At 44.8% G+C, this 16,582-nt stretch overlaps 1 protein-coding gene across 19 annotated transcripts in view; it reads left to right on the forward strand.

Annotated features, from left to right (window-relative positions):
* Positions 1–618: 618 nt before the first annotated feature.
* Positions 619–16,582, forward strand: part of MAPK8IP3 (mitogen-activated protein kinase 8 interacting protein 3) — a 73,037-nt gene continuing 57,073 nt past the window's right edge. For all 19 annotated transcript variants that reach the window (XM_031050227.2, XM_031050236.2, XM_031050230.2 and 16 more), the window contains exon 1: positions 619–987. In XM_031050227.2, the coding sequence (XP_030906087.1) occupies positions 670–987 (318 nt within the window). In that variant the 5' untranslated portion in view covers positions 619–669. The remainder of the gene's footprint in view (positions 988–16,582) is intronic.

Here is a 16,582-nt window from a genome sequence, read left to right on the forward strand (position 1 = left end):
TGTGTGGAGACCTCATAGCAGCCTTCCAGTATCTGAAGGGGGCCTACAAGGATGCTTCATTCACGGCCTGTAATGACAGGACATGGGGTGATGGATTCAAACTTACACAGGGAAATTTCAGGTTAGGTGTAAGAGAGAAGTTCTTTCCATGTGAGGATGGTGAGGTGCTGGCACAGGCTGCCCAGAGAAACTGTATCTATCCCATCCCTGGCAGTGTTCAAGGCCAGGTTGGATGGGGCTTGGAGCAACCTGGTCTAGTGGAAGGTGTTCCTGCCTTTGGCAAACGGTTGGACTGTAATAGCTTTAAGGTCCCTTCGAACCTGAACCAGACCTTGATTCTGTGGAGGTCTAGCATCTGGCACGGAGCTCCTGTGTGCTGCTGCCCCTGTGCCACCCCTCCTCGGGCACGCGGGCCTTGGGGAAGCAGCTTTCCCATGGCGAGTCTGGCGTCAATGCCTCCTAAGGCCTTTAGCGGGTCCGCGCTGCTCTCGGGGCCAAGCCGTGGGGCCGGCTCCCACTGCCCGCTGTCAGCGCGTCAGGGCGCTGGCGCTCCGCCCCTGCCGGCCCCCGCGGCTCATGACGCGACGGGGGCGGGGCAGAGCCCGGCGGTGGCCGACGGTCTGCGGAGCTGGGGTTGTGGTAGCGGCGGAAGGGAGAGTGGCTGGCAGGATGCTGGAGATTCAGCTGGATGATGGCGGCGTCGGGGGGTACCCGGGCGACGATTATTGCTCGGGGTCGGTGATGTCGGAGCGCGTCTCGGGCCTTGCCAACAGCATTTACCGCGAGTTTGAACGACTGATACACTGCTATGACGAAGAGGTGGTGAAGGAACTGATGCCGCTGGTGGTGACGGTGCTAGAGAACCTGGACTCGGTGCTCACCGACAACCAGGAGCACGAGGTGGAGCTGGAGCTGCTGCGGGAGGACAACGAGCAGCTCCTCACACAGTACGAGCGGGAGAAGGCACTGCGCAAGCAGGCCGAGGAGGTAAGCGGCGCCGCCCCGCCACCATCTTGGCCGCCCGCCGGGCGGGGGCTCCGCGCCGCGGGCCCGCTGCGGCCGATAGGTGGGCAGGCCGAGGCTGGGTAGGCGGAGGGGCTGGCTCGGGACTGTGGCGGGGCCTCTCACCGTAGGCCTCGGCTCCGTGTCTTCCATCGGCCACCGCTGCGGGCCCCCTCCTTCCTGGCCGTTACGGTGGGGTGGGCCCGGGGCAGTGGCCGGTAGTACCTTCTAGAAGAGGAGCTTGGGGCCAGGGACTGCGGGACGCGTGTGTTCTCCCGGCGGGATTCCCTCTCCTTCCCGGGCCTCAGTCCGCTGCCCCCGGCTTCTCCCGGCACCTTGGGCCCGTGCCTCTGCGGCTGAAGCTCCCCGGTGAAAATGGGAGAGAAAAAACAGCTAAAACCCAGCCACAGGCCGGTGGGTTTGACGAATTCACTTTGCGATGCCAACAACACGTAGAGGATTTGCTGATTTCTGGGTTAAAAGCCACTTTTTAAAGTGAGTAATTTCTTTGCAGCCATACGGCTTTCTTAATGTCAGCAGTAAGCTGTTTGGTTGATGGAAGAAATTACCTTTAGGGTGCATCATCTGGTTATGGAGCTTGTGTTTACCAAAACTACACCTCAAGCCTAAAATAATTTCCCAAGTTAGCATCTGCAGTATCCTGTAGTACTTCTGTGTCATGAGGAGAACAAACCTCTCTGATGGAAGGGAGCGAAGATTCTTGGGTTATAAAGATGTAGGCAGAACAGAGAGGGGGGATGACTTGCACTGTCTTCTATGTCTGCGCCTGTCCTTGCTGAAGTCATCAGCATCTTTTCAGCCATAAATGAGGACTCCGAATAGGGTTTACTTCTCAGCCTCTTGAAGGGATAATCTGTGAGCTGGGACAAAGCAGTAGTGGTGGAAATAAAACCATCACCACTGTGTCGACCTCATTTCTCACTGCAACTGCACATAAGATGGTCTTTTTTCCCCCATCTGTTAGACTAAGGGTAGAGCATTGAAGGTTTAGTAGTCAGGTTCTGATTTAACAAGGGGTAATTAATAAAAGAGCTTTTGGACTGGAGAAGAGCGTAAAGCACTGAGCAGTGGTTTTACAGATGTGTTCTTGTTTAATAATCATGTGCAAGAATCTTGATGATTTGAGGAGGACAGTTGTGGTCTGTTACTAACACTACAAGCAAGAGCCAGCCATTTAAAGTTTTTTATTGAGTTCTAATTATGTATTAATTGACTAATAAATAATATTTTAAGATTCTTCTAAATTCATGTAGGGATTGGAAATGATTCTGAGTACCTGAGACACACTTAAAGTTGCACAGACACAGGATTTTTCAGCTTCTGAGAAGTAATTGTTTTGTTTTATTTTTAAGTAAGTGCACTATGGGGAAAAAACCCAAAACAACAAAGGGAGTATAGATGGGGAATGGAAGAGTCCAGTTGGAATGATCATGCACCTTTGGACTGGAAGGGATTTTTGTTCTTGATTTAATAGATACGGGATGTATTTTTCAGAAGTAAACATAGTGACAGCATTATATTCTGTACAAGGAAGCACAGGAACCCATGATGATGATGCTCTGTCATCCTTGGTCACATCTCAATGCAAGTGGGGGAGAAAAGTGTCTGCAAGGAGACTTGTTACCGAAAAGAAGTAGATAATACCGCTTTTTATGAGAACAAATGAGTATCTTGTCTCTATATAATCCCTGTTACAAGGTCATAATATGGAATATGTGGCTGTTACTTCCTTGTGCATGTAAGCAAACCTGCATTATTTATTTGCACCTTGCCAGATGCTAAATACTGTACAGTACATTCCATGTTATGGAGGTGAATATCCGTTTATTACAGAGAATTCTGCTGTCCACCAGATAATTGTAATGGGTATGTCTTGTTAAATTAGAACTCTTTCTAACAATTCTGATTTCACCTTCACCAAACGCCGTAAAGGAAAGTTTTCCATCCTATTACTCTGCTGTCACTTGCTCTTTATAATACATGGAATCATCTTTTTAAAAACAACCTTTGCTAAAAGCAAATTATTGCTTTATTTTCTGATCACTTGGGCTGCAGAGTCATTCTGTATTTTCTACTTGTTCTAAAATAGGATAGCAGAAGCACCTAGGCACGTGAAACAGAAGTTTCTTGAAACGAGGGAGTGCTGTTAGTCTGTGTGATTACAGGGCTTAGTAGACAAAACTTCAGTTTTCTGTGACCTCTAAGCTATTGAAGATGTGGGATTGCACCAGATTTTTGGTGGTTTTGTTTTCTTCCATCTCTTTCGTATTATGTATGAACGCAAAGTACTTACTGCTTGCAGGGTATGGTGTTCTGTGGAATTAACAGCATTGTTTAGTGTGACAGGGTCATCTTGAGCTCATCTGGTCCACCACCCTCTGCTCAAAGCAGGGCTAGCTGGAGCAGGTTGTCCAGGACTGTATCTGGTCAGAGCTTGATCATCTCCACGGATGGACACTCCACAACCTGTCCTGGTGTTTGATGTCCCTCACAGTAAAAAAGTGCTTGCTTGTGTTCAGGTGGAATCTTGTGTGGTGTGATTTGTGCCTGTTGCTCCTCATCGAGAGCAGAGCCTGGCTCCTCTGTCCTTACACCCTCCAGCGGGTCTCATGACTCCAGTGAGGTCTCCTTGATTCTCTTTTTCTCCAGGCTGAGCAGCTCTGGCTTCCTCAGACCTTCCTCCTAGGAAAGATGCTTCAGCCCTTTTACCTCCTTTGTGGCCCTGGTGTTCGTGGTGCTGTATACTAGCACATGGTATTTATTTATTTTTACTGGCTAAGTATTGTCTTTAGCTTGGTTTCTTCAGGAAATTATGCTTATGTGGTTGCTCTGTCAGGCAGTTGCCCCCAGTGTAGGAAGCTGATGACTGCTTTCAGCCATACTTGTGAAAGCGAAAGGAAGAAAAGCCAAGAGAAGGTCCTGCCTGGGGGTCAGAGAGGCAGAGTCTGCCGTGCAGCAGTGCGCTCAGCATATGGGTGTGAAGCAGGTGGGTCCTATGTGCAAACGGTGTCTGTTCTTGGTTGTCCACTCAGAAGTCATGTGGGGGTAGAGTTGGGATGCTGAAAGATTGGGGGACATCAGCAAAAATCCCCAAGGAAAACAAGCTTTATTAGGTCCACTCTTAATGAGATATTTTGTTTCATACAGGCTGCTTTCCTAATGTTCTGGAGTCTTCTCTTGAAGAACAACACCACATGCCTTAAATGCTGCTTTCAGCAGGGACTGTCAGTTATGCTTGGGCATTAGTTCCAAGATGAGCCTGCACATACAAATGTGTGTAAAAGCCTTCACGTATGGGAAGCACAGAGGCACAGGGATGGTTTATGTGCATCAGCATCATGGAGGTCTGAAAAGCATGGCAGATCTCTGCCAGGCGTGGAGGTGGCCTTCTGACCTCTCCTTGCATGAAAACTGCTTCCAGTGGAATTTCATACATGGCAACAGAAGTGGCTGTCCTCCATAGTTTTAACAAAAAGTATGTTAATGGCACAGTAAGATCTTGGTCTGTTGATTTGCAGCATCAGTTAATGCTCATTAGAATTTTTTAAATGGCTGTTCATTTAACATGCAGGTAAGTATAGTGTAGAGGTAAATACCTGGTGCTGGTTAGGAGATCTGACCCCCTCCTGAAAGGTTGTTATAGCTTGCGTTCTGCACTATAACAATCCAGCACACACAGGCAATCTCCACTGGAAAGTGATGAAGGAGACCTCTGTCTCAGTAGATGTGGCTGTTGTTTCTAAATGACAGCTTTTCCTATGGTGGTAGGTATGTTTGCAGGCTGCAGGCATTGGAGGTCCAGGGAAGCATGCTAGGGCCTTTGCTTGGCTCTGGGTGCCCTGCAACCATGTGGCAGAACCCTCCAGGCTGTGGTTTTCAAAGGCTTGTTGTTTTGCTGTTGGACTTGACAGGAGGGGGAGAGCTGCTCTGAGCTGCCTGATATGAGGTTTGGCAGAGTAGGGACCTCTTTGAAGCAGTGTGTGCTGTCACGTGTGACATTCCTAAAGGGCTGTCTTGACTTGTCATCTTATGGGCTTTGCCATGGGTGTATCTGTGCTCTGGGTACTTTTCACAGAGTCACAGACTGGTTAAGGGTGAAAAGGATCTCTGTAGGTCACATGGTCCAACCACCCTACTAAGCAAGGTCACCCAGAGCAGGTTGCCCAGGACCATGTCCAAGTGGCATTTGAGGATCTCCAGGACTGGAGAGTCCACCACCTCTGGGCAGTCTGTGTCAGATCTCAGTCACCCTTGCAGCGAAACATTTCCTGATGCTAAGAGGAAACCTCTTGTGTTTCCAGTTTGTTTCCATCATCTCTTGTCCTGTCACTGGGCACCACTGGAAAAAGGTCAGCACTGTCCTCTTTGCACCTTCCCTTCAGGTTTTTATATACATTGATGAGATCCCTCTGAGCCCTCTCTTCTCCAGGTGCTCCAGTCCCTTCATTGTCCTCATTGCCCTTCACTGGACTTTCTCCAGTGTGTCACTGTCTGTCTTGTGCTGGAGAACCCACCATTGGACACAGCACTCTAGGGGTGAATAAATTCCTTTCCCTAATTCATTCACCAGCATTGAATAAAGGGGGAGGATCACCTCCTCTACCTGCAAGGCAGTAGCTGAGAACACCATTCATCTACCTTGTTGCAAGGCACATTGCTGGCTTATGTTCAGCTTGGTGTCCACCTGGACATCCAGTTTTCTTCGAAGCTGCTTTCCAGCTGGGTGGCTTCAGCCTGGGGAGTGTGCCTGGGCCTGTGCTTCCAGGTGCAGGACCCGTAAAGGATGTGAACTGTGAAAACACTTTGCTGGTATTGCCACTGTGGGGCTTGTGTGCAGTTGTCATCCTTTTCCACTTTCAAAAAAAAGCGACATCTCCATCTTCTGATAGCATGCTGCTGTGGCCATTTATGCCTCATTGCAGTGTCCTGTTTGCATTGTTATTTTACATGGTAAATATGTTCACCTATCAGTGGTTTATTTTTATATAATAAGATACATCTGGTGTTTTGTTTGAAAATCAGTGGGCAAGATTTTGGGAAGAAATGGTCCTTTGGGGGAGGCACATACTGTAGTTGCTGTTTCTGCACCCTGAAACCTGACCTCACAAATAGCTGATTAATGGGAGTTTCTGCAGCTTGATGGTGACCTCATAGCATTGAAGGAAGAAAGCATTTGGGAATAGCAGATACTAGATAAAGAAAGGCTCTGCTTATCATGTGGATTCTTTCCACTACATACAGCTGAAGTAACTGGCAAGCGTTGAATGCAGACCTATGTCACAGCCATCTGTGTATGAGATCTGTCTCTTGTTCTGCAGACCCCTGTTTGTCCATTCCTGGAGTCTGGGCACATTTCACCAACAGAATGAGTAGCAGAATCTGTGTCTTAGAGGGTTCTTCCAGTTTACCTGAAGTTTTTTAACTTTTGCTATTGTCTTAATTTATGTCCTTACTAGATATAGGTTTCCAAAATACATCCATTTAGTTGTTCAGATGTAAAAAGTGACCCAAGTGTGAGTAACTGTAAAGTGATCCTGTGTCTTCTGGGTAAGACAAACCTTAAATCATGGTGGATATTAATAATATTTTATCTTTTTTCTGCTATGTCTTTTGTCAGTGATATCATTTGGATGTGATTCAGAATTGATCACAATATTGAGATTATGATTGAAACTCAGCAACTAAAATGAGATTTAGCAACAGAAAATGTTTCTGGAGACACCTGTGTTTCAAATTTGTATCTAAGTAGGCAGTGTTAGTTAATAACAATTTTAATGCTCTCCTTTCCCTCTTAAACGGTTAAATAAACTTACTAGCCATCCTTACCAACAGTGACAGCCTTGTCACTGCTTTGGCTTATGATGAGCAAGCATGCGATGTGAAGGTGGCAATCTTCACATTCGAAAGATGCCTTTCCTTACAGAAAATGGTAGCAGTAAACTAAATAGGATTGTAAGCCAATGGTTTAACATCCAATTGCATGTATTCTGGTGCAGGACTAGGATCAGTGTTTCCGCAGGTAACAGTGATCTTGTCCCCATAAAACATGGGTATGCAGAATCCTTTTTTTTTTATGTAAAAGCTATAGATTTGTTTAGCGCATTAGAGGTGTTGTTATAGGACAAGAAGGCATTGGAAAGCCGCTCTCTAAAAATGTTGGATTAGTTATTCTGAATTTTTCTAATAAATAGTATGAAGTCTACACTGATCAGATGAAATAAATTTTGACTCTTCAGTTTACAAATTGTATGAATTTAAACAAAGCTCACGAAAGACATCTGTGTCAGGCAATAAAAATGCCCATGTGATACGTATTTCTAAATCACTTCTTCATGAGGAATCAGTCTTTCCAAACATACCCATCAGTCCATGCCATCTGATAGCCATACTTTATTCCCACTGATCTTGGAGGAAAAAAAAATCTATATCCAAACACAGATCCTTCGTGCAGATCCAGTTTGTGTCACTCAAGCTTATGGAAGTTACTGATATTCATAAATACCAGTGTATGTTATAAAAGTTACTTTGAAAGTAAAATGAATCTGAGTGAGCACTGTGAGCTGTTACTTTATTTAAAGAGCAAATCAAAATAATATTCTGGATGCTAGTTGATGATAATCATCTGGGGTGATGGCCAGGTTCCCCTCAACAGGGTTACCTGCATATGTCAAATTGTAAGCCCGAGGTGGCTTTTGATGAGAAGCTTCCGTTTCCTGTTGATGCAGGCTGCTCCATTGTTGCTTTCTTTTCATGGCTCTGCAGGTGGATTTTCAAGGATGTTGTTGGGACATATAAAAGGTGGAAGGAAGGACAGGTGGCCTGGGATGAATACAGGCATGTTGTCCGGGTAGTTAGGGACCAAGTTAGGAAAGCTAAGGCCCAATTGGAGCTAAACTTGGCAAGGGATGTTAAAGATAATAGGAAGGGATTTTATAGGAATGTAGCGGCTAAAAAACAGACTAAGGACAATGTAGGCCCCCTCTGGAAACTTTCAGGAGAACTGGCTACACAGGACTTGGAGAAGGCTGAGGTTCTGAATGGCTTCTTTGCCTCGGTCTTCACTGGCAAAGGCTCTGACCACAGCACCTGAGTCTTGGAAGGCAGTCTCAGGGATTGTGAAAACCTAGACCTTGGGCCCACTGTACAAGAGGATCTGGTTCGAGACCATCTTAAGAACCTGAATATACACAAGTCCATGGGCCCTGATGAAATCCATCCGCGGGTCCTGAAGGAGCTGGCAAATGGAGTTGCAAAGCCATGGCCATCATATTTGAAAAATCATGGCAGACAGGTGAAGTTCCTGATGACTGGAAAAAGGGAAATATAACCCCCATTTTCAAGAAGGGGAAAATGGATGAACCAGGGAATTACAGACCAGTCAGTCTCACCTCTGTGCCTGGCAAAATCTGGGAGCAGATTCTCTTGGAAGGCATGCTAGGGCACATGAAAAAGAGCAAGGTGGTTGGTGACAGCCAGTGTGGCTTCACTAAGGGGAAATCCTGCCTGACCAATTTGGTGGCCTTCTATGATGGGGCTACAGAAGTGATGGACAGGGGTGGATCAGTTGACGTCATCTACCTGGACTTGTGCAAAGCATTCGACACTGTCCCACATTACATCCTTGTCTCTAAATTGGAGTGTCATCAATTTGATAGGTGGAGCACTCGGTGGATAAAGAACTGGCTGGATGGTCGCACTCAAAGAGTTGTGGTCAATGGTTCAATGTCCAGCTGGAGATCAGTAACGAGTGGTGTCCCTCAGGGATCGGTGTTGGGACCGGTCTTGTTTAATATCTTTGTCGTTGACATGGACAATGGAATTGAGTGTGCCCTCAGCAAGTTTGCCGATGACACCAAGTTGTGTGGTTCTGTTGATACGCTAGAGGGAAGGAATGCCATTCAGAAGGACCGTGACACACTTGTGAGGTGGGCTGATGCCAACCTCATGAAGTTTAACCATGCCAAGTGCAAGGTTCTACATCTGTGTCGGAGCAATCCCAGGCACAGCTACAGGTTGGGCAGAGAAGAGATTCAGAGCAGCCCTAAGGAGAAGGACTTGGGGGTGTTGGTTGATGAGAAAATGAACATGAACCTGCAGTGTGCACTCACAGCCCAGAAAGCCAACTGTATTCTGGGCTGCATCAAAAGGAGTGTGACCAGCAGGTCAAAGGAGGTGATCCTGCCCCTCTACTCTGCTCTCGTGAGACCTCACTTGGAGTATTGTGTGCAGTTCTGGTGTCCTCAACATAAAAAGGACATGGAACTGTTGGAACAAGTCCAGAGGAGGCCACAAGGATGATCAGGGTACTGGAGCACCTCCCGTATGAAGATAGGCTGAGAAAACAGGGCCTGTTCAGCCTTGGAGAAGAGAAGGCTGCATGGAGACCTCATAGCAGCCTTCCAGTATCTGAAGGGGGCCTATAGGGATGCTGGAGAGGGACTATTCATTAGGGACTGTAGTGATAGGACAAGGGGTAGTGGGTTCAAACTTGAACAGAGGAAGTTTAGATTGGACATAAGGAAGAAATTCTTTACTGTGAGGGTGGTGAGGTACTGGAATGGGTTGCCCAGGGAGGTAGTGAATGCTCCATCCCTGGCAGTGTTCAAGACCAGGTTGGATGAAGCCTTAGGTGATATGGTTTAGTGTGAGGTGTCCCTGCCCATGGCAGGAGGGTTGGAACTAGATGGTCTTGAGGTCCTTTCCAATCCTAACTATTCCATGATTCTGTGACACGCTAGATGCATGAAGGCAGAACTTAGCATTGGGATTTCAAGGGGTAGAATTGTAAGAGAAAAGTCAAGAAGGTCTGGGAAGATTTGGACTTTTTACCATTGCAAATGAATTTAAATAACTGTAATGGTTAACGTTTCAAGAATCCCTAGCCAGTCAGGGGCACTCTGGCTTATTTGTTCTTTTTAACAGAAGGATCCTGTGTCTGCTTAGTATTTCAGGAATGTATTGCTACATCGGTGGAAGTTGCGTGCAGTTTGAGACCCCTCAGGATTGCTTCCTGAGCATCTGAGCAGCTACCAATATTCATATAGTATTATATTAAATAATATTTATTTATTTATTTATTTATTTATTTATTTATTTATTTATTTATTTATTTCAGATCATGAAGGTGCAGTACTGTACACTCTGACATGTATCTGCTGGAAATATCCTTTCCTTTAGGTGAAAGAGAGGTTCAGGGAATAGGATGAAAAAAACTACTGAGGGAAAGGTAGCAGGATGGCCACGGCAACTGGCCTTTTGGCTTTGTATGGTGCTTGGTAGGCTCTTCTTGCATAAGGAATTTGTCTTCTCCACAGTTACAGCTGTATGAAGAGCGTGTGGTTTGTTAGCTTTGAACACACAGCTTTACTTTTAACGCTTGTTACATGTAACAGATTGGGTTTGGTATTGGTTTTATCCTTAGTACACCAGATTGTCTGCAAATAAGCTCCAGTAACTGATTTCAATTATTTTAATAGAGATTTTCTACTCTAAGCAATTGGTTTTGTTTTGTTTATCACTTTGTGCTTTTCTGTAGTCTTTGCAAGACAAGTAGTTTCTGACTGGTTTGATGCAATTTGGCTCTATGTATATATAAAATAAGGAGATACAGTATTTACACATGTATGTGTAAGAAATTTTATTAGTCACTTCTTACTGTATTTTCATTTTATTAGAAAATGGTGAAAGATTTGTTAGGGAAATAATACTGTGATTTGAAATAATAGTGCTCATCAGACACTACCATACTTTCACATTCAGTCTCTGAGCATTTATGTTTTAAAGCACATTCAGTTTAAACTGTTATTTTTATCCATTGATTTGTATGTACCTTGTATAAGCTTTTGCCTCCAGAAATATCCTCTACTTACTAGCATAACTGGAGATGTCTGATTTGAAGGGGCTTCTCTGAAGCTACCAACACAAGAGGGATGTGGAGCTGTTGGAGCAAGTCCAGAGGAGGTCACAAACATGCTGCAAGGGCTGGAGCAGCTCTGCTCTGGAGCCAGGCTGAGAGAGCTGGGCTTGTTCAGCCTGGAGAAGAGAAGGGTCTGGGAAGACGTTAGAGCTTCCACTGCCTAAAGGGGGGGCTACAAGAAACTTGGAGAAGGGCTTTGGACAAGGGCCTGTAGGGACAGGACAAGAGGGAACGTCTTTAACCTGACAGAGGGGAGACTGAGATGAAAACTTGGGCAGAAGTTCTTCCCTGTGAGGTTGTTGAGGCACTGGCACAGGTTGCCCAGGGAAGCTGTGTCTGCTCCATCCCTGGCAGCATTCAAGGCCAGGTTGGATGGGGCTTCGAGCAACGTGGTCTAGTGGATGGTGTCCCTGCCTGTGGTAGGGGTTTGGAACTGGATGAGCTCTAAGGTCCCTTCCAAACCAAACCAGTCTGTGATTGCCAGCACAGTGCCTTGACTTTTGCAGGGGAGATAGAGCTTATGGAGGCCGAGCTGCAGGCACCTACCAGGGCTGTGCGGGGTCTCTGGTTTCACTAGTTGTCCTCTCTGGAGGTCCCAGTGCAGCAGAACACTTGCCACATGTTCAGCTTCAGGGACATCACAGGCTGTGTTGACTACCACATTGCTCATGGCCCTGGTGTTGAGGTTGTCCATCTGGTGATGGCTGTTAGCTTCCTTCCTTAGTGGTTGTGGCTTCAGCAGGGGCTGTACTCCTGTTCTGAGGCCCTGCCATGGGAGTGCAGGCAGCAGAGCTTGCCCTTCCCACCACCCTGACTTGTCCTGCTGGATTCTCTGTGACTGCTCTGTGGCTCACTTGCAACCGTGGTCTTTTCCAAATCTTCTACTCACTCTGTTACAATATTTTAAGTCTGTAACATAATGGTTTAAGCACCTCTCAGGATAGTTATGTACTTAAACACAATTTTTCATCACAGCCACCTTTTGTAGCAGCATTAAATGCAATTGCATCGTTTTCAAAATTCCTGCTATTTGAAACCCTGCCCATTTCACCAGGTCTGCGTTAGTATCACCTTTCACTTCCTTCAGCTGGGTGGCTTTTGTAGTGTGCAGCCTGAGTTGAATTGAAATTGCCACATAATTTGTACCATAATTCCGCATACAAAAATACATACAATACATTTTGGTCCTCATGCAGGAAGAAAAGGTTACATTACTAGCTTGCATAATTTTTATCCTCCCCTCTCTCCCTGAAATATTTACTCCATTAATAATTTGATTTGGAGTTTCTCAAAAGCAGAAGGGTTTTATTACCTAGTTTATAAGGGAAGAGCTAACTCATTGTGTTTCCAGTAAACAATTCCAAAGAAGTTACTACTTATTATACAGTCATATGGATTATTTACAGTAATGTTTGTTTATATTAATGTCAAGCAATACAGCAGCACTCACATACTTGTGCTTGGTGTAAGATAAAGGTTTTAAATGCTATCAGTTTCTGCAAAATGTAAGCCATCTTTATGGTTATAGGAATTATAAATCTTCAACGTGAATCGAGCTTTAAATAACTCAGTCTACATCTACATCTGTAGACAATTTTAACCACCAGTAGAACTGGTGATTTCTTCTGGAATCAGATCAGCATGGTGAGGCAAACTGTTCTAGCTGTGATAGATCCAGTTTGAGTGGTTAATGGCTCCCTCTTTCTTCTGCCATATGTTCCATCCTTCCTCTGTTCTGCCAGTTTTACCATTTAACTGCTCTTTGACCTGGTCCTTCCAATATCTGAAGGGGGCCTACAGGGATGCTGGTGAGGGACTATTCATTAGGGACTGTAGTGATAGGACAAGGGGTAATGGGTTGAAACTTAAACAGCAGAGGTTTAGACTGGGTATAAGGAAGAAATTCTTTACTGTTAGGGTGGTGAGGTACTGGAATGGGTTGCCCAGGGAGGTAGTGAATGCTCCATCCCTGGCAGTGTTCAAGACCAGGTTGGATGAAGCCTTGGGTGACATGGTTTAGTGTGAAGTGTCCCTGCTCATGGCAGGAGGGTTGGAACTAGATGATCTTAAGGTCTTTTCCAACCCTAAATATTCTATGATTCTATAATAATATTTATTTCATTGTCATCCATGCTCTGTTTCTGTTTAGCATTTAAAAACAGTGCATCAGTATCTTTTATTTCCCTGAGTGGAGGCTTGTGCTAAGATACGCAGGAAGCAGCAACCCATGACTTCAACAGTGGAATGTCATAAAGAAAAATCAGGGAGGCAAGAGTTTAGATGGTGGTTGTTAGGTGCTTTCTACTTGCTGAGAAAATTAATATCTACCCTCTTGAAATCGTAGAATCATAGAATGGGTTGTTTTGGTTTTTATTCATGCCCTGGTTTTACTGGTCTGTTTCTGTGCTGGTGTTTCCCTTTGCTATAAGTTTTCACTCTATCAAGTATTTACAATTTTGCTGTGTTGATGGAAGCTGGTCCTGTCCTCTCCTCATCTCTGTTTGCAAGGTGCTGCAGCCCAGTCAAAGGTGGTGGGTGAGCTGTCCTGTGCTGTGTATCCTGCCTGCATGGAGGTGCCTGTGTGCTGCTGGGCCAGCCTGCTGTTGTTTGATAGATTCCCTCATCCCCTTCTTCCTTGAGCAGCAGCCACATCTGATGCTTGGGTTAATCCTCCATGAGAGGCAGGAGGAATAGTGGGTGGTTTTCCAGGTACATCTTACTAGTGCTTCATACAGTGCTGTGAATACCATCCTGAAAGTGTCCAAGTGTCACATTGTCTTTTGCAAAGTCCTGGTAGTAAGATGTATATGATCTTTTTTGGCACAGTCCAGTGCAGTCTGTGTAACATAGAGTGGCAGGAGGTGGCAGCATGTCCAGTACTTGATCCCTACGGACTGCATAATTTTTGCACCAGTTTTGTAGTAAGTGCAAGATAAGCTTTTGAACAATCATGACACTTGAGATGGTTAATTAAGTATCTGAGAGTTCTAAAAAGTGTGGTATAGCCAAGCGGTTTAAATTGTTGATTGCCTCATTTTAAAGTTGCAGCTGAACTTGTTTCAGATTGTGTACTTCCTGCTGTTTATGTGCTTGTGGATATGTTACAGTCGGGTCTTTTGAACTCTGTCTTATAAAACTAGTACTGGAGATGGCATCTTTTTATTTGGGTAGCTAAGACCTTCTGAGATGAAGAAGATATTATTTGATTATTAGAGATTATTCTATTATAGATATTATATTATTCTATTATAGAGATACTGTTATTAGAATTTACACGTATTGGTTGCATATTTTCTTCTGGCATGGTTGCTGTTTGAGGTCTCTTTTGTAAGGATTACAGATATATTGTGGTTTTACTATATGTCAGTACTGCTGGGGAGATCCAGTCTGCTGGGAGATCCTTGAGGACCCAGGGTTCAACCTTCAGGTCCCGTGTCTGAGACTGACCTATGTTAGTTGGAGAAGGGTCTTATGAAGGCAAGGGCATTTTAGAAGAGGAGGTGAGCATTGCTTGGAGCACCTTCTCACACTCATGGGTCTGTCACCTGGGGCATTGAAGAGTGAGGTCAGCGATGATCAGATGAAATGCAAGGAGTCCTTTTTTACATGTTAGAGTAACTGTGCTCACAAGGAGCAAAAATGTTTCTAAAATTGATGTGTATTAGGTACAATACATTAGAAATTCAGGTATGTTTATGGCATTGTGTGGGAGCTGATGGCTCTATTTTTCTATCTGTGTGTGGATACATTTCAGCTCAAGACCAACAAGGGAGAACCACGGTAAATGTTTGCAAACCCTTTGTTTTCACAAGGAAAATGCTACATATTTCTGTACTGCCTCTCTTCCTGATAGAAACTGGGAATGTTTTAATGACATTAGTTATATTAAAATGCGTGGTCATGCTTTGACCACTGTAGTTCTGAGAAGTGGCTTAATTGAAGGATCCTTTTTCTGATTGCAGAAGTGAAAAGATGAAGCTCTGTCACTGTTGGTGTCCAACTATTGCCATTGCCTGTACAGGAGTTACAGTAAGAAAGTATGACTTGATGTTTCAATTGTCAGATACTTTGTGTAGACATCTGCTTTGTAAGGAAGTAAACTCTCTTCCTAAAGATGCTGTTGAGTGAAATGGCTCCCATTAAGAGAGCAAAACAAGGTCTTCCCCTTGAGTAGCACCTAACTGTCATCAACAGTGTCTGAAACAAACCAGATAACCAGAGTGGAGACTTGGTGTTGAACAGATCACATTTAAGTAGCTAGGAGTGGGCCTCTTTCTTTGTTGTGTCTTTCTAAGACAAGATACTGTCAGCGCAGCTCCCTGAGTTGCAAACCTCACTGGTGCTTCTGAGAAGCTGTGAGGTGGATGGCACAACCTGTGTTGCTTCCCTTATTTGTGTGCTCCTTGCAGGTGTGGTGACCTCCCTGGGGCCCTCATGCACAGTATGAGCCCACCCCACTTCAGCAGCAGACCTCTGTGTCCCCAGCAGTTGTCTGCCAGGAGTGTGTTCCTTGCTTCTTCTTTATTAGAAGAGGGTACTTAAAGCTCAGCCATTTCCACCCCCTTGCCATGGGCAGGAACACTTCCCACTAGACCAGGTTGCTCAAAGCCCAGTCCAACCTGGCCTTGCATACATAGCACTGCAGTCTCCTGTCAGCAAAGGGCTGAGGGGGTGGGTCTAGTGCTGAACCTCCCATGCTCTCTTTGGTGTGCAGTAACATTGCAGACACTACCAGCCACCACGAATTAAGGCCACATAATGAGTTTTCTACATCTATGTGCATCTCTGGCTCTCTGCTTGATTCATCACTGATATGATGTGATGATTTCTGATTATGTGCTACTATTTTTAGCCTCTTTCTTCCTTTGAGAAAGGCAGTAAAGCAGGAAGCCAGGTGCCTTCGGATGATTTTGTGCTGGGTATTTTCACTGTAAAGACTAGTGTGTGAGCCATTGTTGTTCGTCATAATCCTGGGTTATTGCAGACCAGTTACCCTGCTTGAAGTCTGGGGATAGAACCTAGCAGTAAACAATCCATGTGACTGAATTTTATATACAACAGTTTTATACTCCAGTAGTCTTAGATCACTGAAGTGATCAGCTGTTTTACTGAAATGATTAGCTGTTTAACTGCCCATATTCAGAAATTAATCTTTGACAGCAAGTCTAGAGGCTTTGGAAAAAAATGTGAAAATTATAAAAAATATTGAAAATATTAACTGGAATTAATAGAGTTAATTCCATTAACTCAAGGCAGCCTTGCTATTAGAAGTGTGGGCTAGTTGTTGTTCTTGTACATCCATCTACTTTGTCATAATGGAATGCAAAATACTTTTTCTTAACCCTCAGTGGAATTATTTCTTTTTATTTCTCTTTTCTAAATGTCTTTACTAGAGCTTCATAAAGATGGAGCAGGAAGCAGTGAGATCACTGAGATGCTGGTCTGAGCTGAGCTCTGTACAGTTAAAACAGGACCTGGCTCTGGAACTGAGAAACACCTTAAAATCAGGGGCAGATCCTGGCAATGAGTTGGGCCCATGATTCTTCACCAGCACCATATGAAAGAATGCAGTCAGCAGATATGCATTTCAGGTTTTAAACTTCATACCCTGGGCACTTTAATTAATGGCAGTTTTTTTTGTAA

This window comes from Melopsittacus undulatus, chromosome 8 (assembly GCF_012275295.1).
Source record: "Melopsittacus undulatus isolate bMelUnd1 chromosome 8, bMelUnd1.mat.Z, whole genome shotgun sequence".
NCBI lineage: Eukaryota > Metazoa > Chordata > Aves > Psittaciformes > Psittaculidae > Melopsittacus > Melopsittacus undulatus.